The sequence below is a fragment of the Hyperoodon ampullatus genome (assembly GCF_949752795.1).
Source record: "Hyperoodon ampullatus genome assembly, chromosome: 13".
Taxonomy (NCBI): domain Eukaryota; kingdom Metazoa; phylum Chordata; class Mammalia; order Artiodactyla; family Ziphiidae; genus Hyperoodon; species Hyperoodon ampullatus.
In genome coordinates, this window is record NC_136926.1 from 27,254,899 (window position 1) to 27,281,238 (window position 26,340).

At 58.2% G+C, this 26,340-nt stretch overlaps 2 protein-coding genes across 5 annotated transcripts in view; one reads left to right on the forward strand and one right to left on the reverse strand.

Annotated features, from left to right (window-relative positions):
* Nucleotides 1-2,318: 2,318 nt before the first annotated feature.
* Nucleotides 2,319-6,820, forward strand: LOC307062253 (coiled-coil domain-containing protein 74A-like; the record flags this gene model as incomplete). The annotated part of the gene is given in 8 exon segments (XM_079717880.1): nt 2,319-2,571; nt 3,176-3,220; nt 4,176-4,232; nt 5,110-5,272; nt 6,093-6,311; nt 6,313-6,432; nt 6,511-6,582; nt 6,682-6,820. Coding segments are annotated over 8 exon segments (1,068 nt in total).
* Nucleotides 6,821-7,669: 849 nt separating this feature from the next.
* The window catches only part of MED15 (mediator complex subunit 15), a 62,935-nt gene continuing 44,264 nt past the window's right edge, over nt 7,670-26,340 (reverse strand). Inside the window, exons 5-17 of one of the 4 annotated variants that reach the window (XM_079717616.1) lie at nt 26,062-26,274; nt 19,805-20,016; nt 18,370-18,702; nt 17,181-17,309; nt 11,995-12,131; nt 11,789-11,916; nt 11,553-11,687; nt 11,411-11,474; nt 10,511-10,577; nt 9,906-10,066; nt 9,657-9,823; nt 9,156-9,254; nt 7,670-8,651 (exon numbers count right to left, since the gene is read on the reverse strand). In XM_079717616.1, coding sequence (XP_079573742.1) covers nt 8,515-8,651; nt 9,156-9,254; nt 9,657-9,823; nt 9,906-10,066; nt 10,511-10,577; nt 11,411-11,474; nt 11,553-11,687; nt 11,789-11,916; nt 11,995-12,131; nt 17,181-17,309; nt 18,370-18,702; nt 19,805-20,016; nt 26,062-26,274 — 1,982 coding nt within the window. In that variant the 3' untranslated portion in view covers nt 7,670-8,514. Of the gene's footprint in view, nt 8,652-9,155; nt 9,255-9,656; nt 9,824-9,905; nt 10,067-10,510; nt 10,578-11,410; nt 11,475-11,552; nt 11,688-11,788; nt 11,917-11,994; nt 12,132-17,180; nt 17,310-18,369; nt 18,709-19,804; nt 20,017-26,061; nt 26,275-26,340 lie in introns of all 4 variants that reach the window. The other 3 variants (XM_079717617.1, XM_079717615.1, XM_079717618.1) reach the window with 3 other exon arrangements.

The following is a 26,340-nucleotide window of genomic DNA, read 5'->3' on the forward strand; positions in this document are numbered from 1 at the left end:
TTTGCTGAGACGTGGATGGATCTAGAGACTGTCATACAGAATGAAGTAAGTCAGAAAGAGAAAAACAAATATCGTGTATTAATGCATATATGTGGAACCCAGAAAAATGGTACAGATGAACTGGTTTGCAGGGCAGAAACTGAGACACAGATGTAGAGAACAAATGTATGGACACCAAGCAGGGAAAGTGGCGGGGGGGTGGGGGTGGGGGTGTGATGAATTGGGCGATTGGGACTGACATGTATACACTGATGTGTATAAAACTGATGAATAAGAAGAACCTGCTGTATAAAAAAATAAATAAATAAAATTCAAAAAAATAAAAATAAAATGCCCAAAATAATAAAATAAAATAAAAAAGGCAGGAACTCATGAACTCCCTGGAATGTTCTCTAAGACCTGCTGTTAAAACATAAACCAGAGACTTCCCTGGTGGTGCAGTGGTTAAGAATCCGCCTGCCAATGCAGGGGACACAGGTTCAATCCCTGATCTGGGAAGATCCCACATGCCGTGGAACAACTAAGCCCGTGTGCCACAACTACTGAGCCTGGACTCTAGAGCCCACGAGCCACAACAACTGAGCCCGGACTCTAGAGCCCACGAGCCACAACTACTGAGCCCGTGTGCCACAACTACTGAAGCCTGCGCGCCTAGAGCCCGGGGTCCACAACAAGAGAAGCCACTGCAATCAGAAACCCGTGCACCACAACGAAGAGTAGCCCCTGCTCGCCGCAACTAGAGAAAGCTTGCGTGCAGCAACAAAGACCCAAAGCAGCCAAAAATAAATTTAAAAAAAACAAAAACATAAACCAAGTTGCAAAGCAATATGTCTGTCATGATCCCATTACACAGAAACAGTTGAAGGCCACTGCAGACAAATGAGTCCTACCCATAAGTGTACGAGTGTAAGTATGTAAACACAGAGAAGGCTCAGGCAGTGGCCATGCCTCGCTCGTGACAGGGGGCAGGGTGGACTTGGATTTATCTGCATTGTTCGAATCATTTCTACTGAGGAGGATATACTTCTGTCCTTGACTCCATCACCGTTTGTCTGTTTCTCTGCATGTCTGGTATTTACTAGTGTAATTCAGACCTTGCAGATGATGTGTCATTGAGACTCTGGGTTCTGTTATCATTCTCTGAAGAGTGTTGAATTCTGTTCTTTAGGCAGTTTAATTATGGGAAGATCACCATGGACTTGTGGAGACTGGGCTTTAAGTTCTATTAGGGCAAATGTATTTTGATTTCTTCCTTAGTCTTAGTGCAAATCCCTTATTTCTAGAACACAGTCTTTATTCCTAAGCTGTGGCCCTTTTGGGGTTTAAATGGAAAACTGAGGCGTTTACCAAGCTTCTCTGTCAGTTTCCAAACTCGGTCTCCCCTGGAGTTAGGCCATTTCGCCCTCCAGCTCTGTCTTGCCCTGGGACCTTTGGAATCTTACCCCTACATGTGCATTTCAGGCCAGCCACGTACTTGAAGGGGGTTTTATGGCCCCAAACTTCCCAGCGCCCCTCAGTTTGCATCCTTCGCCCTCTCCAGCCGATAAGGCTCTGGCTTCCTGTTCGGGTCTGGCTGATCAGGAGCCCTCAGAAGAAAACAGCTGTCTTTCAAGAGCTGCCTTCCTCCAGTTTCCGCCTGCTTTTTGCTCTTCTCCAGTGCTTTCAGACAGCTGTTTCATGTATTTTGTCCACATTTCATAAAGCACGAGGGTTCTGCGATTATTGGAAGTGGAAATTCTACCTTTTGATTTTTGAATCAAAATCTTACCATCTAAAGTCGTATCATCCTGTAATCGTATCATCTATTCAAAAAGTGAACTATTAAAACACAACCAGTGGGACTTTCCTGGCAGTCTAGCGGTTAAGACTTCTCCTTCCAATGCGGGGGGTGCGGGTTCAATCCCTCGTTGGGGAGCTAAAAGCCCACATGCCTCGGGGCCAAAAAACATAAAACAGAGACAATATTGTAACAAATTCAACAAAGACTTTAAAAATGGTCCCCATCAAAAAATATAAAAAGCCAAAAAACCCACAAGCAGTGAACAAAACTAAATATTAAGACCTGTAAAGGTAGACGATTCTCTGTGGTTTAAGTCAGAGGATGCCATCCAATTAAGTCAGGTGTATCACCCAGGCCCCGCCCCGCCGCAGCCCCGCCCCTGGCGCCCAGGCCCCGCCCACTACTCAGCCCCGCCCATGCCCCGCCCCGTAGCACGCAAAGACCCCCCTGCGGGCGCGCCCGTTTCCATGGCGACGCCGAGCTGAGCGTCGGTAGCCGGGCCACCGAGTGGGCGTGCGTCCGCGGCGGAGGCGGTTACATGAGCGCGGCGGGGGTGGCGGCCGGGCTGCGGCCCCCCAGCTCGGGGATCCTGGGCTCCCGGGGCGCGTTGCGCCCGCGCCTGCCCGCGGTCCCTCCGTACCCCAGGCAGCACGGCGCGCCGGTCGGACTCAGCGAGGCGCAGAAGCGGGCGCTGGACCTGGAGAAGACGCTGCAGTTCCTGCAGCAGCAGCACTCGGAGACGCTGGTCAAGCTCCATGAGGAAATCGAGCACCTGAAGCGGGAGAACAAGGGTGAGGCGGGCGGCGGGCCGGGGCTGCCGCGCCCAGACGGCGCACGAAGGCTGAGGGAGGACGCAGGGCCGCAAGTCCCACCCCGGCCACTCGGGGTTCGGCTCCCCGCCCCAGCACCAAAGCCAACTGCGGGGGGCGGGTCCGGCCGCGCCACTCCCGAAGGTAACCCGGCCCACCTCTCCTCTCCAGGCAGGGTCAGGCGGCCTCCTTTGAAAAACTTTTGTAGAAGTGAAACACACCCCCAAAGTACGCGTATATAGCTCAATGAATTTTCACAAACTAAGCACACCCAGATCCGGGGCCCCAGAACGATCCCTGACACCTGGGTCATCCTGACTCGCCTCTGTCCCCCTAGAGCCCAGGCCCCGCATGGCAGAGACTGCTCTGTAGACGTCACGGATGGAGGAATGGGCTCCGGGGGAGGCTCTCACACAGGGGTTCTGGCTCAGGGAGCAGCCAGAGGCATCACCGACCCGAGGGTGCCAAGGCAAAGGCTTGGTCCATGGAGCAGGGTCTCTCAGGGGCTAAGCAAGGAGGAGTGGGCAGGGGAAGCGAAGCTTCTTTTCTCAGAGTAGCCACGAGGAGAGCCCGTGCTTGTTTTCAGATCTCCACTACAAGCTAATCATGAATCAGAAGCCGCAGAAGAAAGGTAAGACAGGCCCACAGGTGCCTGATGGGAAGCTACTGCCCTCAAGAGCAAGCCCCCAGACTGCTTATGCCCACGCGAACTATCCCAGTGGGGAGGGGGCCTGGACAGACAGACCGCTCCCAGCCATGGTCTGGGTGACTTCATGCACCCAAGCACAGCAAGTGCCACTCTTGGGGACCCCAAAGCCTGATTTCTGTGTAGCAGGGGCAGTGGACAGAGCAGCTGGGGGCAGGGGGCTGCCCAGGTTCCCCCCTCCCCAGCCCTGGCCTCACTCTCCTGGTGCGCTTTCACTTGGACTGCTGCCCCAGGCTTCCCCGGCACAGCCCCAGCCCCAACCCTGGTCCCTTTGGCCTTGGGGCAGGAAGCTCTGGGCACACTCCTTCCAGGGCCCTCCCTATCATCTCCACAGCAATCATGGGGGCATGTCCTCAACTGTGGCCCACTCACCTTGCCTGTCCCCTAGCCCAGCCTGGGGACGACCAGGTCGAGTCTTGGGCTCCCCTCCCCTCTTACTTTTGGGAACAGGTCTGACATCGGGAGGTGGTCTGAGTGGTGAGTGGTGCCCGCCTGGAATGCCCCAGTCTGGGGTGTGCCCAGGGCTCTCTTCCTGGGAGATACGCAGAGGATGGGGTGGTGAGGGCCCTTCTCCAGTGGGGCAGCACAGCTCCAGCGAGCTGATGTGGGCACGTAGTGGCAGGGGTCCCCCGATGGGACCTCGAGAGAGGACGTGCTCCCATTCAGGTCCCACTGCTTCTTCCGTCCCCAGCCCCGCGGCCCTGGCTCCCTCTGGCACTGGCGGTGTCTGGGGCTGCCTCACCAGAGTGTGGGGGAGGGCTGGGACCTGCAGAGCCAGGAGGCGGGCACAGGTGGACCTGGCCGTGCAGAAGTGCTGGGACCTGCAGGGATGGGAGCCTCGCTGCTGCCACCTTCTGCTGACCCCAAGCAGCCCCCACAGGCAGCATCTCCAGTTCCAGCTTTCAGTCCAAGTCCATCTCGAATACAGTGGTGTCAGGTGAGCACACCAGCACCTCTGTGCTCAGGGTCGGGTAAGAGCAGGTACAGACCTCGGGGCGCCCGGGTCTGAAACAGCAAGTGGGGTGCTGAGCCGAATGCTGAAAGCCCACGGTGGTCCTCTGTGGGGCAGACCTCGGGGGAGTGCCTCTGCCAGTCCCCATGGACTTGGGGGTTAAGGGGTAGCTGTGGGACCAAGGAGGGTCCCCAGGTGCCCTGTGAGCTGAAACCTCCAGGAGGGAGCTGAGGCCAGGGGACAGGTTAGTGGGTCGGCTGGAGGGAGGCCTGAGGACAGGCCACAAAAGCAGGACAGGCTTGGCTGCCGAGGCAAGATGGTCAGTGTGGGGCATGAGTCAGGCAGAGCGTGTGACAGAGGAGCCCCGAGTAGTCTTCACTGCTGCTGTGTCCCTCAGAGCAGACAGGACGCGGGTGGGCTGGCCCTCCTACAGAGCCTGGATTTGTGGCATTTTTGCTGAGTGAGGGGCCTCATCCTGGGAAAGCAGACCTGCACAGGCTGGGACCAGACCTTTCCTTCCGTTTCATTTTGCCCGAAATGGGGTTCAGAGTCAGGGAACAGCTGCTGGCTACCCCACCCCGGCCTTTACCGAGGCCCGTGAGGAGACTGCCCCACGGGGTGTGTGGGGCTCTCCCCACTTCGGCTGCTCGGGGAGCCACCTCCACCACTATGTCCGCTTCAGAACATTCAGGCACCCACAGGCTTCACCCTACTCCCACATCTGTGCCTCCCAGCAGCCCTCGGAGGGAGGCCATTACCATCTCCCCTTTACAAAGATGAAACTGATGCAGGGGCGGGGCCCCTTGGGTGCATACAGCCGACAGATGCCCAGTGACTGGCCCTGTCTGGGTCTGACCCGCAGCCAACTCGCAAGGCAAGGCCAGGCCCCAGCCCACCTCCTCTAAGAAGCAAGACTCGAAAGCTGACGTTCCCCAGAAGTCGGACCTGGAGGAGGAGCCCTTGGTTGCTGCCCTGCTTCACAGCAGCAGGGTGGACAAAGCCCTCGGGGCACAGGGGCTGGCCAAGTAAGGCTCCGTGAGCCCCACGGGACAGGGTTGCATTCAGCAGGTTCACACCCTGGAACCAGCCAATTGCTTTGTCCTTCCAAACAGGCAGGTCTTCAGAGGGAAGCAAGCTTGTGAAAGCCGGGCTTGCCCATCTGGTGGACCCTGCCTTCTCCCCTCCCCTGGGGGTCCTGCACAGTCCCTGCACTGACCTGAGCCCGCAAGAGGGGCCAGCAGCAGCCCCTAAAGCATTCTCTCAAAGCACAGAAACAAAGTAACTTGGCCTCCACATTAGCTTGCTTTTCGCCAAGACAACCCTGAGTCAGGTTTGGGCTCTACCCTGGGAGCTGTGCTGGCCTCTGGAAGGCACAGGGCCAGCAGACCAGAGCAGGACCAGTCCTGGGTGACACCCGGGTTCCTGGGACTTCCTGGGAAGCAGCAGTGAGCCTGGACTTTGCATCCGAAGAGGGGACCCTGTTGTCTCCTGGGTAGTGCCACCAGCAGGCCAGGCTCCTGCTTCTCTGCAGTCTTTAGGCTCCCCCCTCCACCAGCACCCTGGGTTTGTGGTCAGGACTGAGGGCAGCCAGGCAGCTCAAACCACATCTGACTCCTCAGTGTACCTTGAAGGGGGAGGAAGTGACGGGCCCGGTCATGGCCGGCCCCAGGGACCCACCCCCGCCACCTGGTGCCTGTTGCACCCTGGTAGGCAGAAGGGAGCCAGGCCCCCAGGAGGCCGTGGAGACGACCCTCTACTCAAGCTGGAGCAGGTGCTGCCCCGAGAGGGGGTGTGAGAGATCACCTCCGGCAGGCCGCCTCTGGTCTGCTCTAATGGCTGTTTCAGAGATAAAGTGGAGAGCTCTAATCCAGCAGCCACCTTGGTGGCCGGCAGCCTGCACAAGGGCAAGCAGGTGCCAGGGATGTCCCCCTCGATAAGGCTGCCCCCGCACCTGTGCAAGCCCGCCACACTCCAGCAGTGCGAAGTGGTCATCCGCCAGCTGTGGAATGCCAACCTCCTGCAGGCCCAAGAGGTGAGGCTCGGCTGCAGGGCGCCCTGGGGCCCCCGCAGCCCCAACCACCGCGTCTCTTCTCCCTGCCTTCCAGCTGCAGCACCTCAAGTCCCTCCTAGAAGGGAGCCAGAGACCCAGGGCTGCCCCCGAGGAGGCCAGGCCCGGTTCTCCCAAGTAAGTACCCCACGCGGCCCACTGGGTCACAACAGGGCCTGCTTGTCTGGGGCTCACAGCTGACTCGTCCCTCCCCAGGGACCAGGAGGCTCTGCACCCGGGGGCCACGCAGCTCCCCAAGGTCGCCACCAAGGGCGTCTCTAAGAAATGGTGAGTCTTACTGGCATGGGAGGTAGGCAGCCTCTGAGCCCAGGGGCCACAGGGCCGGGGAGGGCGTCCGCAGTGACCACCCCCACCCCCGCCCCCCAGCCTGATCCCGAGCCGGGCGCCCGTGGCGGAGTGCGCCATCCTGCCCGCACTGAAGCAGAGCCTCAAGAGCAACTTCGCCGAGCGGCAGAGCCGGCTGCAGGCGGTGCAGAGCCGGCGGCTGCACTACTCGGTGCTCTGAGTGCCAGGCCCACGACCGCTCACCCTCTAGGTAGCACTTCCAAAGAATCCTAGTACATTTACGCCAGCCTAACTTCCAGACCAGCCAAACCCACGGCAGATAAAGTACGTGGTCTCAGGGCTGAGGAACTGTTTATTTCTTTGCTTGGTATTTCGGCACTTACACACACGTGTGCATTATGAAATAAGCATGAGCCTACCTGTCGAAGACTGGAAATAAAGCTCGTTTCTCCCTGTTGTGAGTCTTGTTCCTCACTGGCCATCAGGCACTGCTGCCCTGAGCGCCCCTAGCTCTGCTCCCTGCCATGGGCGGGGCCTGCTGGGCAGTCACCCTGCTTGCTAGGGCCTTGCGGCTGCCCTGTAAGAAAACAAGCTCTGGGACAGCCTGCACACTCTTCCTGGAGTGCAGGGGGCTGCCTTCCCGGCATGTGGGCAAGACACTGTCCTGTGTCCACTGATGAACACAGCTAGTAAGCAGCCCCACCCAGCCTGCCTTCCTCCATGGACGGCTAGAGCCACAGCCACGGGAGAAGGTCCTCTCCTGTACACTGGGCCCCACCCTGCAATGGCCTCACACCACCCCCTCAATCGCCAGAACAGCAGCTTCAGCGCAGACCCTTGCCTGGCAGGACAGTCCTCCTGGCCCAACCGGCCATGTCCTCAGTGCCGATCTCTGCCGCTTCTGCTTTGGGGAGTAGGGAACCTGGGGGTGAACCAGGACAGGCACGTCTGGGCATCGGTGGCCATCCCCGAGGTGGGGGACCTGGCTCAGCCCCGACAGTGCCCCTCACTGGACAGAGGGCCCCTGACTTGCAGAGAGGGGGGGACACAGTGACAAATTCATGACAAACACAGGAATAATAAATTTATTATAAGAACCACAGAAGACACGGTAATGCACATACAAAAGGGGGGAACCTCTCATCGCCAGAGGGCCGGCTGGCGCCCCGTCAGGAGCCCTCAACTGTCTGGAGGGTTCTTAAGACGCTGGGTCCCGAGGACAACATCCTAACCCGAGTGGGCCTAAGTGCCTAACCAGTGGGCACGGCGCCAGGAACAAGATCCACCCAGACACCCCTGCTCCCCGGGTGCCTCCACAGTGCTGAGCAGACTCCCAGGGCTAGAATGAGAAGGATCATGAGGTATGAGGCCCAGCCGGTGGCCGGGGACCCACAGCCACAAACAGACCTTCCCTCAAGCTGCAGTCAGCGCCCCCGGATCCTGGAGCTTCCCTGTGGCGTGCCCCACATGCCAACGGTGGCACGATCTCAACCCAAAACCGTGATCAGGGAATTCTGCATGTTTTAAGGGTTTCCTATGTCCTGCACGTTCCCCTATAGAAACGGTAGAAGAGCTTTCTGGCGCACACGCGAGAGGCTCACACAGGACCCTGAGTTCCCAAAGAAGGACACGGGCCCTGCAGAGGCTGCGGGGATAGTAGCCCGAGGAGCACAGGGCCGGGGGCGTGCCTGGCTCCTGGAGGAAGCAGCCAGCCGCCTGTCCCAGTCCTGTCCAAGTGTGGGAAATGTTTGGCGGGTCCCCAAGGCAGAGGATAAAAGCAGGAAAGCTAACCTAAGCCCAAGCTCTCTAAGGAAGCCAGCATCTAGAAATGTCCGACACGGGGCCCCGACGAGGCTGCCGGCTGCCCCACGGTCCCTGGAGGGCAGGCAGCCGGAGATGCAGTGGCGGTGGCGGCTAGGCGGCCGAGAGGCAGGCCTGGTGGATGCTCTGGGCCCAGGTGTTGAGCAGGGCCGTGACCGAGTGCTTGTCAGGGAGCTGCAGCAGCCGCGAGGTCATGCACCGGTGCACCGACTGCAGGAAGGGGTTGGCGTCTGCAGCAGAGCGGCGGGCCATGAGTGCTGTGTTCTCTGCCAGGACCCTGGCCCGCCCCACCCAGCCTAGGGACCGGGTGTGCCAGCTCCCGTGTGCCAGTGGAGAGCTGGAACAAAATGGTCTGGAGCCTCAGGGATGGCCTGGGGGCCCCTGTCCTGGTCCTCTACATGCCAGCTCTGAGCCTCGGGGGGACTGTCTCCCATCACCAAGGCTCTCTCTGGGCCTGTCACTCAGATGGGTCCCCATGAGCCCAAGCTCCCATGTGTGCCCCCAGGTCAGCCTTGAAGAGGCCCACAGGAGCCACTGGGCCTGCTCACCCCTCATTCCCGGAACACGGCTGCCCTGGAGCTGCAGGAACACCATGGGGTCAGAGACACTTCTCTTTGCATGTGACTGAGGGGCAACCTGCTCCTGCCCACCAAGGAGGAAGGGGAAGAGGGGGGCCTCAGCAGGGCAGGGGCACGTGGAGGAAAGCCTGGTGGCCCGTCCTCTCAGTCACCCACCGTACTGCCAATGCCGGTCGATCCACAGCGGGCTCTGGGCAGGGTAGTCGGCAGGCACACTGAGCTCCAGCGGTGGCACGCTGGGGAGGTCCTTGTCATCTGCAACACACAAGGCCGCACCTGTGATCCGGCTTGCCCCTCCTCATAGCCCTGCTCCCCAACAGCACCCTCCAGCCCCCAGAGGTTCTGGTGAGGCTGCTGCAGAGCCGAGGCCCCTGACTCCCGGGATTCCCCGTCTCCCCAGGGCCTCAGGTGAGCAGAGTCGCAGCTGGACAGGAGGGAGGGGGCTTCCCTGCACGTGGGGGAGAGGTGAAAGTGTGCAGGCTCAGGGCCCAGCCCCCAGTGCAAGTCCTGGGCCAGGAGCGTGTGGGGACCAAGGACAGCGGGCAGGCTCCGGAGAGGGCCCGGGGCTGGGGGATGAGCAGGTGGTCCTGGGCAGTGGCAGAGCCTGGGGCTGCCAGTCAGGGTTCGTTCTTGATCCACCCCACCCCCGGCACTCACCCAGCTTGCATATCAGGTGGACGGTGCCGTTGTTACTGCAGTGAGAAGGGTCCAAGTTCACCAGGAACTTGGGGTCTAGCCGGGCCACCTCCCCCTGGAGCACATTGGGGATGCTCTGCCGTTCGTCCTCTTCAAACCTACGCTTCCGGGTGCACACCACCGGGGCCCTGGGGGAGGTAGCCGTGTTGACCACCCTGGCCAGGCCATGGCCCAGGACCCACCGCCCACCAAGCCCTGGGCGGTACGCACGTGATGGGGGGGCCGTGTATGGCCGTCATGGCAGGCACGAACGTGCGGTACAGGGAATGGTTGAAGACAGGTGAGCGGATATTGGCCAGGACGGCATCCAGGAGTGGCTGGCACAGGTACTGCTGCTTGGTTGGCGGCACCGGGGGTGGTGGGGGCGTGGGCTGGGACAGGACAGCAGGGTCAGCAGCCCACTCTTGGGGAGGCTTTCCAGACCCCAGGTCCTCATCCTCACTCACAGCCAGACCTCCTGGCTCCCCCACCACCTCCACCCCTGCAGACAAGGACGGCTGATCCTGGACACACTCTGCTCCCCCTGGGCCTGGCCTTGGGCATGAGAACCCTCACACCTGTGGGGGAAGGAAGCACCCATGGGCCCGCACCCAGAGGCTGATTTCCCCCATGTTCTCACCCCACCCACACTGCAGACCTGACCTGGAAGAGGACTCCTGGGCAGGGTCCCCAGACTGAGCGGCACGGTCCCCTGCCCACCTCTGACTGCAGGCTCCTTCTAGCTCATGGTTCCGAGTCACTGTGGGGTGAGCCCTGACCTCCCCGGAGATGCCTGCGACCCTACCAACACCACCAGGCCACGGCACCCTACGCACCACTGCCATGTCATTCTTGAGTTTCTCCAGGGCGATCTCACACTTCTGCAGCGTTTTCAGAGGGCACCTATAGGGGAAAAGATGTGGCTGACCCTCCACGTGGGAGGACAGGGGAGCTGGCAGCTCTCACGTTCTCATCCCAACCACTGACCATCTGGCCTCCTCTGGATGGAGCGAGACCTGAGGCCTGGGCCACCAGAACCCTCCCCAGGGACCCCAGCCAGCCCACCCACTATTCCCAGACCCAGAGTCTAAGGCAAGATGGCCCCGCACCCAGGAGCTGCTGGTCCTGGCTGGCAGAACAAGGCACGCATGTGATGGATCAAGGGGAAGGACAGAGGCCAGGCCCCTGCCCCCCATCCCGATGACCCCAGTGAGGGCCTGGGGGGCCATCCACCGCCAACAGGCCCACTCCTCAGTGCCCAGCATTCTGCCCAGATGAGCAGAACAGGGAGGATGTTCCAGAAGGGGAGGCTGGCCTGAGCCAAGGCCTGGGGAGACGGCAGGAATCCCAAGGCCAGTCCACGCACAGGAGGTGGCGCTGGCTGAGCTCTGGTGCTCAGCAGCTACCACGGCCGGTGGGCAAGGGAAAGGACATGAGTGCGTGTCCTCTGCCTTCCAAGTGCTTCTCGGACGCCGTCCCAGTTCCCTCCCACAGTCAGTGTGTGTGAGCTCAGCTGCCCCTTTTGCAGACGGGATAACTAAGAACCAGTCACTTGCCCAAGGCCACCAGCAAATCAGGGGCAGGGCTGCAGGTCAGACTGAAGCCCATCAAGGCCAGAAGCCCAGTGAGGCAGGGCTGTGAGGGCCACAGGGTAGGCCAGCCAAGCAGCTGGGGACCCTCTGTGAGGTGTGGGCGCAGCACCATCCTCCCACCATGGGCCTAGGGGCAAAGCTCACCGCTTGGAGGGGTCTGTCAGGATGTCCAGAAGGCTCTTCATCTTACTCAGGTCCTTTTTTCTGTCTGGGGCAGAAGGAGGCACTCAGACAAGGGCCTGGGCGTCTGCAGGCCCTGCCCCCGGCCCGCCCGCCCGGCCCCCACCTTCGTTCTTGTCGATCTTGTTGATCATACGGCGCAGGGGCTCGATGTACTTGGACAGCTGCTTCAGCTTGTCCAGGTACTGCTGCTCCTCGGCCTGGCTCGAGCCCGCGGGGCTCATGACGGAGCTGGGGTTCACTGCGGGACACGGCCCAGTGAGCACGGCCCCAGCCCACGAAGGGTCGTCAGCCCCTCACCTCGCAGGGCCCCGGACTGTGCCCGCCTTGGGTCCGACTTACCAGGCGTGTTCAAAGGTCCTGGGGAGGGGACGCTGAAGTTCTGCGGGGTGCGTGCCGTCACTGGACTCTGGGAGGGCTGCGGCGAAGGGCTGGGCAGGAAGCTGCTGGGGGACGGGGCAGGGCCGGAGCTGTGCAGAGCGAAAGGGAGCGCCGGCCATGAGCCTGGGCCTGCAAGCCAAGTGGGGAGGGGCACGGGCCGGGCCTACCTGACGTTGGAGTTGGGCTGTGAGCTGGGCGGGCCGGGCTGCGGGGACGGCTGGGGGGGAGGGGGCATCGACTGCGGGGTCTGCACCTGCTGGCCTGGCGACGGTGACGACAGCATGGTGAGGCCACTCTGGCTGACCTGGAGGGGGAGGAGCTCAGCCTGCTCACCCGCCCCATGCCCCCCCACCACCACCACTCCCCACTCACGAGCCCCTTCTCTCTCACAGCCTCGCCACACACCCTGGTCTTCCTCTGATGCCCCACCTCTCAAATACAAACACGGGCACACGCCCCCACCCATGGGTGCCCACGCAAGCACACGCTGGCAGTAAGGCCAGGCTGGGTGGCCCTCTGCTCCTGGCGGGGGCTTCTGGGCTGCGATGGGACACCCCCAGGTCCCTGCCTCCTGAGTGTGGGAGCCTGTAGGCATGGGAGGCCAGTGAGGGCTGGGCTCTGTGACAGGCAGGACTGTCCCGCAAACCTCCACAAGACCCCTCAGGCCACAGGCAGCCCCAGCTCTGACAGCACCAAGGTCAAGCCCAGCTGCAGGGCAGTGGGGATGCCACCATCTTGTTCTGTGTCCTACCTGTGCCTGCCTGACAGGAGCAAAGCCTCCCCTGTCACCCCTGCCAGCACACCTGGCCTGGGGTTCTGCGGTCTGGCAGTCGAGCAGCCCCTGTGGGACCAGCAGAGCCCACTGGTGGAGGGGAGCGGCTTGGCATCGTGCTCCCTTCTCTGCACGGCAGGCTCTCCCTGCAGTCCTCGTCAGGGCGGACAGAGCAGGGTCCCCACCCCGCTGTCATCACTAGGACAACGCCATATTCGTCCGAGAACGCGGAGGGGGGAAATCACACACCCAGGACTAAGATCAACGGTGTGTGGAAGTAACTACTTTCCACCTGAGAGGCACAAGATGCCAGTTCTGGCAGTGCAGACGGCTCGGGGAGACAGCTGCCCGCCAGCCCTGTGCCCAGCGGCCCCGGAATGAGCCCTGCAGAGCAGCCTTGCCCAGAGCCTGCGGACAGTGCACAAAGGCCTGGCCGCTCGTCACACGGGGACCACCCCAAAGGCCCTGCCAGCTTCACTCAGAGCTTCCCCCACACCCCAGCAACCTCCTGGGCACTGAGCATCACCCCCAGAGCCTGCTTCCTGGAGCCCAGCTCACACCCCAACCTCCATTTCCGGCCTGCCCAATTCTGCAGACTGACTCTAGCCTGCCCCCCTCACTCTGCACACCGAGGCTGGACATGGCACTGGAGCAGGGCCTGCGTGTGTTCACAATGTGAAGATGAAACTAAATGAAAACCACCCAGGCAGGTTCTGAAAGGAGGCAGGGTGATCCATGGGAAACAAAACATCTACCCCAGGAGGATGAGCTGATCTGTGAGGCTAGGGCGGTGCTGACGTCCATGCAGTCCGCCGGGGCAGGGCTCCAAGGCAGGAGAAAGGTCTGCGGGGAGACCCCTGCCATTACAGGCGTGTCCCACACTCACCAACGGGTCTCATGCAGCAGGCACTGCAAGCCAGGGGTGACCCAGACAGTAGCAGATGCCAACATGACCCCGGCAATGGCTGTGGGTGCGAGGCAGCCCTCAGGCAGAGCTGGGAGTGGACAGTCCTGCAGCCACACCAACAAAAGAACTTCCAGGGTGTGGGCCAGGAAGCCATTCTCCTGTTGTCTGTCGAAACTCGAGTGCTGCCTGAAGAGCCCACCACCCACCCCACCAGATGCTAAGTGGGATGTCAGTGCGTGGAGCACGCGCTGTGCTGGGCTCCCCTGCCCGCACCCGGGGTGTGGCTGATAGCACCCAAAGGACACGGCTGGCCGGTGCCACCCTGTACTTGGGGGTGCCCAGCTGTGAGCCCCGTGGCAGCTCAACAGTGCTCCTTCCAGAGCAAAAGAGGCCCAGGAGCAATCAGGTGGTGTGAAAGAGGCGCTATTTCTTCCCGGAAGAAACAAAGTCATCAGGAATGAAAAGCTTGACTCTGATCTCTGCGGACTGGTTTTCTGGTCACAGAGCTCCCGAGGTGGAAAGCTGGTTTTCTCTTGACCACAGATCCTAACGAGACACACCGGACGTCTACAGTATTGGATGAGCCAGGCCACGACTCCTCCTCCCAACACACACCCGCCCAGGGAGGCCCTGAGTGCCCCCGCTGGATGCGGCCATGCTGGAGGGCCCAGTGGGAGGGGAGGGGGCGCAGGGTGTGCTCAGCCCATTCCACACACTGTTCCACACGCACATATCAGGGAACGGGGTCTGTAACATGAGAATGACAGCTAAGCTTCCGAATGCTGGAAGAATAGAAAGCAGGAAGACCAAAGCACAGGGGCTGCTGGGAAATGGAGACGCATCCTGTCCTGGTTTTCACCTGCCATCATGGGGTGTGGTTCTCCCGCTGAGTCCTAGTCCAGCGCCCTGCTGGACAGGGATGTGACGGGGACATCTCTCTCATCTACACGAGTTAATGTCAGAGCCAGGCATACAGAACAGGGTTCACTGATTTTCCTGAACCACCCAAATCCCAAACTCCAGCCCGGGCTGTGAGCCCCGCCACCCATCAGGCTCCAGCACCACCAAGAGCACAATGAGGCCCCCCTCCTCTGCTCTGAGAGGGCAGACTTGAGAGACCAGGCCTGGGGGCCGCCACTTGGGCCCCCATCCCAGCACCTCTTTCACACACTGCGACACTGGACCCCGCGTTCTGAGGTCAAATGCGTGGGCCCCGCACGGCAGTTCTAGTCTGTGTGTCGACCCCCTGGTAGGTGACCAGCTGGTACGATCGAGAGCCTCAAAGTGCCCCCGTGAGTCACTCTGGGAAATGTGAGCAAACAGTCCAGGACCTGCCATGCACCATGGCTAACAGCAAAAAACCAGAAGTAACCTCAGGATCCGAGAACAAGACAATAATTAAGGACAGCAGGATACGTTCAAAAGAGGAACAGCACACAGCCACGGGACTCTAATTACAGGACAACCTTTTACTTCTATTGTAACGTGAAAAAGAAAGAAGCCACACACAAAATCCTAGAGAACCGGAAAGAAAAGAAGCCAAGCAGGCTCTCCCGCTTGAAATGCTTCCCTTGCTTATACTCCCCTCAACCTTTCCCACCTTCTACAGCCACCACCTGTTTTCTAGTTTTGGGGTCAGAATACCTGTAGCCTTGTCTTGTCCACTGTTGCCACCGAGGTTGCAAAAAAAGGCTGTGAATCCAGAGATTCTCCCTCAGGGGTCTCCTCGCACCCTGGGAACCCCACTGCTGCTAGAACCACATAGTAAGGCTGCCAACTGGCCCCCAGGGACCTGCACGAGCACCCCACACATACCTGTGCCAGACCTGGGAACCCACAGTGCGGCCCCACAGGCAGGGTGAGGCCTCGCTTCCACTCTGCCCAAGGCTGGCCTCTCACTCAGGAGGGGGTGGACACCCCTCCCATAAACCCTGAAGGTGCATCCTCAGAAAACCAAACCCGCTCGCAGGTATGAGTGGTGGCGCCTCCCTCCCACCCAGCTACCCGAGTCCCCACCTGGGGAGAAGAGCCCATGCCTGCCTCAGCCCTGCCGGCTGTCAGCCCTCTGTGCTCCACGAGGGGACAGAAGGTTACAAATCAAGGTTACCCTCGAGGTGATCAAGCCCACGGCCAAGCCCCACGCGGGCTGGACTGGGACCTCCAGCAGAAGTAAAGGCATGTGACTACCAGGAAGGGAAGCACAGCCCAGGGGTCGGCATGGGGTATGGAGCGCATCCCCTGCGGCCACTGCAGGAGAGCGATGGGCGCCCAGGAAGCTGCAGGGAGTCCACCTACCCAAGCAAGAAGCCTACGAACCAGCAGGTGGGGCCTGGACCATTGGAAGACGGCAACTCTTCGGCTGCTCGCTTCCCAAACACCAAGAACTGGGGTGAAAAGGGAAGTTCTGCTTCAGGACGGAAGCTACCAGGCCAGAGGGCCAAGCCTCCCACTCTCCTACCAGACCTGAGAGGCAGCAAGGGCAGCGGCTTCCGCCGGCTGGGTGGTCACTCCATGCCACTGCCGCCATCCCAACTCTGACCACAGTCCGCACAGGACACCGAGAGCAGAGAGCCCCAGGAGGCCTGGGGACAAGGCTGGGACACACAGGGTGGTGGCAGAGGAGGATGCCAACATTGTCATACAAGGCCTCCAGCCCTGCCCCAGCTACAAACATGATGTCCGTGGTGTGTTGCACATAAGACCACACGTGGGCAAGCTGGTGATGTGGTGCAGTGACCACAGAGCTACCTCCAAACGCCACAGGTCCCCCCAGTGGCGTGTTTCCCATGGACTCCAGCCATGTGGCAGGGACCAGGAAGGACCATTTCTGAGCCTCCCGCCAATGCTAAGGGAACACACAGCATCCCAGCAGTGCTTACCACATGGCCCGGTGCCCCAGACAGGGAGCTCAACAGACTTGGGGAGTGAGCAGGGCAGGAGCTGGCAGGGATGCTCGGCATGGCAGCCCAGCGCCGCACAGCATCGGGGTGGCCGGGTCGCCCCTGGGGTCTCACCACATCAAGCAGCACATTGGCTCTGTCTAAAGCCAACGCTCTTCTGAGCCAGACTATCAGTGTTGCCACTGCTGGGTGGAGACAGGAGGAACCAAGGCCGGGGACTGGACATAGGTGAGGGGGGCGTCTATGGAGAAGTCATGAGGCCCAGCCTCCTACCCCAGACACCAAGGAGGCTGTGGCCTCTACTAGGCAAGGCTGGGAGGTCTCCTCCATCCCATCGACATCCGATTTGCAGAGGGTGGGCATGGTGGACCTGGGCCACATGTGTCACACAGGGGTGAGCCCTGCAAGTCAGCAGGGCAAGGGGCCACGGCACAAGTCTGTGCTGACCACCAGAGCCAGATGCCACCGTCCTCGTGCTCTTCCCAGTTTCTAGAGAGCTACTATCCCCCCAGCCCCATGCTCAGAGCTGAGGCAAGAAGAGATCGTGATGCTCTCACCAATGCCCTCTTGGAGGAGAAGGGAAGAGGGAAAATGTGGGGCACCACGGGAGGTGGGAACAGCCTGTGCCCTGTGAAGCCGGGGGCCCAGACACGGCCGAGCGGGGCTTCCACCCAAGGTCCCCAGGGACAGGCCCTGATCCAACCAGGACCCTCACCATAGCGCGAGGGACATGCACTGGCTGGCGCCTCCAGAGCCGAGGCTCTGGGCCCTCACCTGGACTCCGGGACCCACTATCTGGGAGGCCTGAGCCGTCGGCACTGCTGTCTGCGGTGGCACCTGGGGCTGCACCTGCGGCACCTGGGGCTGCACCTGCGGCTGCTGCACCACCATCGGAGCCCGGACCTGAGGAGGAAGGGAGCAGCAATCTGGAGCCACCAGGGCAGAGGGCAGAGCACCTCCACGTTCGTCTGTGGGAGCCGGAGTCTCTAAGCTCTCCTCGAGAAGGGGGATGGGCTTGCCACCACTTCCCTGGCTGATGTCCCGCTACTGGCTGTCCCTTATCCCATGGCTCATCAAAAGTGTCCACGCCAGCCAGGCTCTGAGTCAGCACAGCTGAGCCCTCTCTCTCCTGGCGAGACGCCTGCCCTGATGGGACACCACCACACAGCCATCACCACCAGCTACCGCGGCAAGCAGAGCATGCTGATGGTCTACGAGAACCCCACTCTGAGCCCTGACTCCTCAAAGGAAACCAGGTGACAGGTGTGACCCTCCTCAAGACCCTCCCCAGACCTCCAGCCTGCACCTGTGGGGCTTACTATTCGGCCACTACTCGATTCAGGTGTGGCCCGTATCCCCACTTCACCCAATGAACAGTAAATAGAAGGCCACAAAAACCAAGGAAGTGAGTTGAAAAAACATTTAAATGGCCCCTTGACACTGCTACCCCTGACTCAGTACAATATTTTGTCTTTCATGTAAACGTCACTGACTGGTTCTGCTTTTACACAGATGCATAAGACTGAAAATAACAGTATTTTACATCAATACCCCCCTCAAAAATACGGTCATGATCTCTGCTCAGAACAGAACTGAGTGGTCAGAAGACCACCGTGGACACCCAGGGGAGGTGGTACACTGCCCCCTCCAATAGTAAGAAGATGGGTGTTGCTGTCCATCTAATCATCCACAATCTTACAATGCCTGTGGCTGCCACAGAATCAGCCATGCTGCTCGGAAGACAAGGTGCCACCTGGGAGCAGGGGCATCACACACTGGATGCAGCAGCTGATGGAATGCACGCACCCTTGCTGATCTGAATGTGCGGGCCGGCAGGGGCCAGGGCCACCTGAATCCTGGTGCTGGAAGAGGACCTGCCATCTACAGCCAGGGCGCCCCAGAGACCGCCGACAGCACAGGAGACGCCAGAAGAGCCCTGGCTGTGCGAGCCCTGGGTACTCACGAGTTTCAGCTGCGGCTGGGCGTACAGCATCTGTCCGGGGAGGGCCGGAGCCTGCGACACCAAAGGCTGCGTCTGTGACTGAGGCGGGAGCTGCGATGGCTGGTTCTGGGCCACCGGCGGCTGGGGCTGCGGTGGTGGCTGGTGGTGCTGCGGGTGATGCAGCTGCTGCAGCTGCTGGGGCAGAGCCTGTGAGGGGGGAGGCTGTGGCTGCTGCATTGGGGGCTGCTGTATTGGCGGCTGGGCCTGCAAAGCCTGCTGCTGCTGCTGCTGCTGCTGTTGCTGTTGCTGCAGCTGCAGCTGTGCCATCCGTTGTAGTTGCTGCTGCTGCTGCTGCTGCATCTGGGGTGGAACAAGCAGCACCCATCACCTTTCCGGCCTTGGAATCCTGCACTGGTAAGTCTGCCCAGGATGCTCTCCCGGGAGGCAGAGGGACACCGAGGGCAACAAGCGTGCACCTGTGCCCTGGCCACCAGACGCTGGCCCATCTCTAGGCCTGAGAGGACAAAGGAAGGGTCCAGGGAAGGGTCTGGAGGGCTTGGTAAGGGGTCACATATAGGCGCAGCACCAGAGAAGCTGGACAAGGTTCAGCTGACTGCAGATCTCCAAAGCCTCTCCAGGGATGCTTGTTTGGTCCCTAGAGTGGTCACAGGACCAGGCTCAGGATGAGGAGGAAAAGCGGGTCTGGGGCTTCCCTGGTGGCGCAGTGGTTGAGAGTCTGCCTGCCAATGCAGGGGACATGGGTTCGTGCCCCGGTCTGGGAAAATCCCACATGCTGTGGAGTGGCTGGGCCTGTGAGCCATGGCCGCTGAGCCTGCGCGTCCGGAGCCTGTGCTCCACAGCGGGAGAGGCCACAACAGTGAGAGGCCCGCGTACCACCAAAAAAAAAAAAAAAAAAAATGCGGGGCTGAAGATTCACTGTCAGCCCTGGGAGAGGGGCCTCCAAGATCCAGGAGGGGCCTCGGGAAAAGGAGGCATAAGCCAAGGCCTGGAGCAGGTGGGAAAGAGCAGGGGGCCCTTCAGGGCTTCCCTCCCTCAACCCACAACAGGCCTGACAAAAGACGCTTAACCCATCAGGGCATTGACTGCAGAGCATGCGCGTGAGAAAAGGTATTCTTGTAAGCAGGGCTCCTAATGTGACATGGCCACCCCTGTGGGACACTAGGCAGGGCTTGATTAGCGCCGCGTCCAGACACCGGAACACTCAGGGACAGGTCAGGAGGCCTGCGTGTGCTCAGAGGACGCACACCCATGGGGAGGTCCAGGCTGTGCTACGAGTGGAGGGTAGCCTCACTCTGGCCTGGGCAGACTCTCACATGAACTGCCTGCACCAGGAGCCACCTGATCCATCCCCCGGCACACAGTAGGCCCACTTCTTCTCGTCCCAGGCTCGGGAGCCCTGGAGAAGGCCAGGGTCCAGAATAATGGCGTCTAGTACCTGCTGCTGGTTCTGATGATGCAACTTGATCAGATGCTGCTGCTGCTGCTGCTGCTGGAGCTGCTGCTGCTGCACCACGGCCTGAAACTGCTGCTGCATGGCACTCTGCTGCACCTGGAACTGCTGCTGCTGCTGCTGCAGCGCCGCCTGCTGCTGTGCCTGGAACTGCTGCTGCTGCTGCTGCAGCGCCACCTGCTGGAGCTGCAGCTGGGCTGGGGACAGAGGGGTCGGGGAACTCGCACTGGGTGCAGCGGGGAAGGTGCCGCCCCCGCCAGTGCGGGAGGGACAGGGTGATGATGACAGGACAGAACTTACTATAGAGTGAATCACGGTAGTAATGAACAGGAAAGAACAGGCCAGCCAAGAGGCCTGGGACCCAGCAACTAGTGATCTGCTTCCCGTCTCGATGGAACCACCTGCTCTGGACACTTCGTATCAACAGAATCTCACAACTGGGATCTTTTGTGACTGGCTCCTTCCCCTCAGCATCCCGTTTACAAGGTTCACCCACACTGTGACACGGATCAGTATTCCCTTTCTTTTTGTTGCCATATAATACTCCACTATATAGATTTCCCACATTTTGTGTTGTCCATCAGCTGATGGACATCTGGGTTGTTTCCACTTTTTGGTAGTTATAAATAATGCTGATACAAACAATCATTCAGGGACTTCCCTGGTGGTCCAGTGGTTAAGACTCCATGCTTCCACTGCAGGGGGCATGGGTTCGATCCGGGCTCGGGGAAATAAGATGCCACAGGCCGCGCAGCGTGGCCAAAAAATTAAAAACAAATAAATAAAAATTAACAATCATTCACAAGATTTTCAGTGATCCGGTCTCTTCAGGTGATGAAAATGTTTTAAAATTGATGCTGTGAGTGCACTGACCACCCCTGCACAGTACACTTCCAGTGGGTGAATATGGGTACAAACTATATTTCAATAAAGATGAAAAGGAGGAACACAGAGACACTTTGTACACTTTGCCCAGTTTTCCCCAATAGTAGCACTTTGTATAATGCCATAACACAATCAGAATGTGTGCCCATTTGCCTGAGTGTGTAAATTCTATACAATTTTCTCACCTGGCAAGATTCAGCCACCATGGAGGTCAAGACCTGGCACAGTTCCAACACCACAGGAGCCCTTATGGTGCCACGCCTCAGCAGCTACTAAGGTGACCTCCATTTCTAATGACTCTGCCATTTTTAAACCACACAGAAGGACTAGCTCTCTCCTTCAGCACAACTTCTGAAGAGCGTCAGGGTGGGGAGTACATCCATGCAGGACCCATTGTGAGCACATTTCCCACCCACAGGCTTAGACGAAGCTGCTCACTACATCCTTCAACTCCTCTCTAAATTCATTATTTTTGTCTGGTAACTATTAGTAACTGGGAGGGGAAATTGCCCAACACAACTTTTATTTTCAAGTCTTTTTGCATCTTCTATTTCAGGTGTGTTTCCTGTAAGGATTAAAGAGCTGTACCCTCTCCTTATGTTTCCATTCAGTCTCAGCAGGAAAGCCTATCCCTCCACATTTACTGTGATTACTTACAGTTTTCAACTTATTTGTATCTGTCTTTCCGCTTCTAAGTTTCTCTTGCTCTTTTTTTTTTTTTTGAGCTTTACTGAGGTATAATGGACATTTTTTTTCTCCTCTTCTGAATTTTATCTTGTTGGAAGACTGGGTTGATTTTTGTTCGTTTGGATTTTTGTTTGTTGTTTCTGTCTCATTCCATTTTTTCCTATGGATTTGGAATTTACAAACTATTTCTACTGTTTTAGCAACGACTTTTACAATTTTATCATGCATATTTAATTTAACAAAGTATAAAGTTTATCCACATTTAAACCTCTTTCCCAAATATGAGGACCTTAGAATCCTCTCTAAACACTTTTTAAAGTAGGTTTTACATGCACACGATAGACCTGATATCCTTGATATTCGCCCTTCCTGACTCCATTTGGTTTGGTCCCTGTTTATCTTCTTATGCCCACACAGCAGACTTATATTAAGAGGCAGGATAGAATAAAGGCCAGGGGTACATCCTCGGACCCAGACACCTGGACTCAAATCCCAACTCTGTCACTGCTCTGTGCCTCAGTTTCCTCAGCTATACTACATACCCCTACATTGGACTCAGAATTAAATAATCTATTACAGACCCAAAACAGTGCTTGGAACGTGTAGAGGGTAGCTCTAAGGATTATTTTACAGAGGTCATTTCTGTTTACACCAAGGATTCCCAGCCTTGCCCCTCCTGACACCTTGGGCCAGACAACGCCGTGCTGTGGGGACTGCCCTGTACACGGAAGATGCTCAGCAGCATCTCTGGCCTCTGCCCACCGCAGGCCGCCAGCAGCAGCCCCCCGCCGCCAGCTGTAACAGCCAAACTGTCTCCACGTATTGCCAAACACCCACCAGGGTGCAAAATCGCTGAGAATCACTAGCTTAGATTTGTGCATGTTTATGCCCTTATATGGAAAATGTTTCTTCTCCCATTTACACCTGGCATCTTGGGAAGGATGGTCTGAGAGGTAAGAGGAAATGGTGAGGGGAAAAAAAAGTATGCCCTTAAAAACTTTTAGTGAAGGTCTCCTCGGCTTTGTTGGCAGCTCTGTGCTCAGGGCTCTAACAACCTCTACTGTCTTCTTGACTCCATCACCGAGTCTGCTGAGTCTGCTTCTCGCTCCTTGACAGAAATGGCTGTTTCTGAGATAGTCTTCTGGCCTTTGGTGTCCTGCTGTTTCACAACAGGTTGGGGCATGGATGCCTTATTTAACCTGTGTGGTCCACTGGGCTTTCATCAGCCATTGTCTCCTCACACCCTCTGTGCTTCCATCTGCACTTAGATGCCCGTCAGACTTCCTGATTTCATCCTCCACGTTTCTCACCCTCCTGTTCCTGAGGCCTCTTCTCTAGGCTACATTCTAGGTAACGTCTTCAAATGTAGCTTCTAGTTCCAACTCCTTCTTCAGCTGTATCTAATCTGTTTATTCATCCACACTTTGCTCTTTCAATGACTTTACTTCTCATCTCTACAAGTTCTACTTGGTTACTTTTCAAATCTGTTTGGTCACTCCTGATACAGTATCCAGTGTTCATTCATTTGGAAGTCCAACCTTTATTTTTTTAAGCACCCCAAGGCCATATCTAACAATGGCTATGTCCTGGGGCGTCTCCACATCTGGTGATTGTTTCTGCTCCTCCTTGAGGTGTGTCTGCTTCCTTCCATGCCTGCTGATTTTGTGTGCTCAATGACTGACCCTGATCTGCAATTCTCACAGGCCTAAACTGGGAGCACCCTCCTCCAATCCGCCCCAGGCTCTGGTGGAGCTGGGGGATGCCAAGGGCCCTGGCACAAATCCTGGACGGAGGGATCCCAGGATTGCTTTCCCCCACCTTGCAGCGTGCCAAGGCATAGCAGGGCAAAGAGCTGCCCCTACCTTCTGCCAGCCCAACAATCCAAAATACAGTCTACACAGAAGGAGAGAGGGCTCCTCAGCAACAGCCAGAAATACGGCTTATTTTTAAAGTAGGTTCTACATGCACATGATATAAAATTCATCAAGGAAACAAAAAAGTATAGAGTTTAAAAGTATCCTGTACCTCAGCCCCAGCCTTATCCACAGTCAGCAGTGTGTGTTTCCTGTGACTAACCCAGGTCACCTGGAGATGCACAGCAGGCTCTGGGCTGCCCTTTGCGAGTCCTCTGACCCAGGACCCTCACTCTGGGGGCGTGGAACTAAGGTCGAAGCAGCCTTCATCACACAGTAGCGTTTGGAGGTGTCAGAAAAGGGTAGCAACTACCCATTAGCACTACACTTATTTCAGGGAGACCAGGCCACCAGAGGTCACAGGCAGGGAGGGTGGGTCTGTGTAGAGGCAGCAGCAGGACATGAGAGTAGAGACCACTTCAACTTCCCCTGGTGCCACACAGGAAACCAAGCCCCTCGGAAGCTGAAGACAGGATGTGGGCCAAGGTTGGACTAGGGAGGGTGCAGACAGCCCACCAAAGCTTCGCTGCTGAACTGACAGTCTCAGGAGTCAGACTGCAAAACATTCTAAACTCATACAGCTTAAAACTATTTTTTATTATAAAATCTAAGTTTGTGATAAAAAGAAATTCAATCAGCGCACCCGAGTATAACATGAAAAGGAGCCAGAGCATCCTTCTGAAAGGCGCGCGTGTGTGTGTGTGTGTGTGTGTGTGAGAGAGAGAGAGAGAGAGATGGAGAGAGAGAGACAGGTGTGCTGACAAGAGGGGACCCGGGAGCTCGAGATGAAGAACCAACCACTGAGCCAAGCGTCAGACGGCAAGACGTCAGTAAGGAAGAGAAATGAAGCTCTGGGAGGAAGGGGGTGTCTGGGGGCAGAAGGTGCCAGTGCAGGAGCGGGTGGGAATGAGGATGCGTGTGGCCTCTGAGAAGGGCAAGGCGACCTGGACACAGGGAACCCAACAAAGAACAGGGTGCTCGAGGCCACGGCTGCCCTCATCACAGGGTTCCTGAGAGGGACGCGAGACAGAATACATGGGAACACCACAACATGTACACAAGCATTCACAGCAACTTTAGCTTAACAGCCCAAACTGAAACAACCCATATGTCCTTCAAGGGTGAGTGGATACGTGAACTGTGCGTGGCCCAGCCAGTCCAGGGAATATTACTCAGCAGCGAACAGGAAGGAATTACCAACACCACCTGGAGGCTCCCAAGGGCGTTAGGCCGAGTGAAAAAAAGCCAGTCTCAACAAGTCAAATATTGCATGATTCTATTTATGTAACATTCGTAAAATGACACAATTACCAAGGCGGAGAACAGATCAGCAGCTGCCAGGCTTTGGGTTGGAGGGAGGGTGTGATTATTAGGAGGCACCAGCACAGCCTGTTGGTGGTGACGGTTCCATGTGCTGACTCCATTCCACACGTGATAAGACCTCACAGAACCACACACATGCACGCGCATGCGCAAGAGTGCATGCAAAGACTGGTCACATGTGAATAAAGTCTGCCTGAGTTGACAGCACTGTCGTGGTTTTGGTGATGCACTAGGATGTTTTCGTTGGGGAAGCTGGGGGAAGGGCACATGGGAGCTCTGTGCTATTCTGCAACTTCCTGTGACTCTTCAACTATTTCAAAAATAAAAAGTTACATAGGGGGAAAAAGTACTGAAGCACTTAGCAGTACTAGATAAAAGTCTACAAGCATAAATGTCCATCAAGAGGGTCCTGGGGGACTTCCCTAGTGATACAGTGGTTAGGAATCCGCCTGTCAATGCAGGGGACATGGGTTTGAGCCCTGGTCTGGGAAGATCCCACATGCCGCAGAGCAACTAGGCCCGTGCGCCACAACTACCGAGCCTACGCTCTAGAGCCCGCGCGCCACAACCGCTGAGCCCGCGTGCCACAACTACTGAAGCCCACGCGCCTAGAGCCCGTGCTCCGCAACAAGAGAAGCCACCGCAGTGAGAAGCCCGCACACCGCAACAAAGAGTAGCCTCCGCTCGCCACAACTGGAGAAAGCCTGTGCACAGCAACGAAGACCCAACACACCCAAAAATAAATAAATAAATATTTTTAAAAAGAGGGTCCTGGGGCTTCCCTGGTGGCGCAGTGGTTGAGAGTCCGCCTGCCGATGCAGGGGACACGGGTTCGTGCCCCGGTCCGGGAAGATCCCACATGCCGCGGAGCGGCTAGGCCCGCAAGCCATGGCCACTGAGCCTGTGCATCCGGAGCCTGTGCTCCACGACGGGAGAGGCCACAACAGTGAGAGGCCTGCGTACCACAAAAAAAAAAAAAAAAAAAAAAAAAGAAAAAAAGAAAAAAAGAGGGTCCTGGGACAGAGGCAGCCGGCGCTGCAACCCTGCTCCTGGCCCGAGCAGTTGTGTGGAGGGTCAGGCGCCTCCTTTGGGAGGGGAATCAGGATGCGAGCCACAGCCCGGGCGGCCTGGGGCCAGGGCAACCCTGGAAGGGACAGACGGGGCTTCGCGGCTGAGGACACCCTGAGACAGAGCTGTTTCTATCTTGACTACAAAGCACAGCCCCTTGGATGGAGTCCCAGGCCACCCCATCCTCCTCCAAGTCCTCCCTCAGCCTGGGCAAGAGGGCCTCGGTGTCCCTCGCCCTCTGGGAGGCAGAGCAGGCTGGAGCCTCCCCAGCTCCTCTCGCCCCCTCACCACCCCCACCCCAGGCTGGGAAGAGAACGCGCCGCCTGTGGAAAGCACGGCAGGTTCTCTGAGAAGCGTGGTACTCACTCTGCGGAGCGGCCGTGGACACGACAGCCATGCCATGGGGGGCCATCCCTGAGGTGCCAGGAGGTGGCTGCCCCGAGAGTGGCATCGGCTGCCCCATGGCCCCCAGGCCGCCCATCCCGCCCAGGGGCTGGCCGGGGCCCCGAGCAGGTAAGCCAATGCCGGCTGCTCCCGCGGCGGGCCCGCCAGTCAGGCTCTGCAGTGCATTCATAGGGTCTGCGGGGCACAGGGTGCAGCGTCTCAGGGCAGTGTCCGCCAAACCAGGCCAGGCTCTGTGGGCCA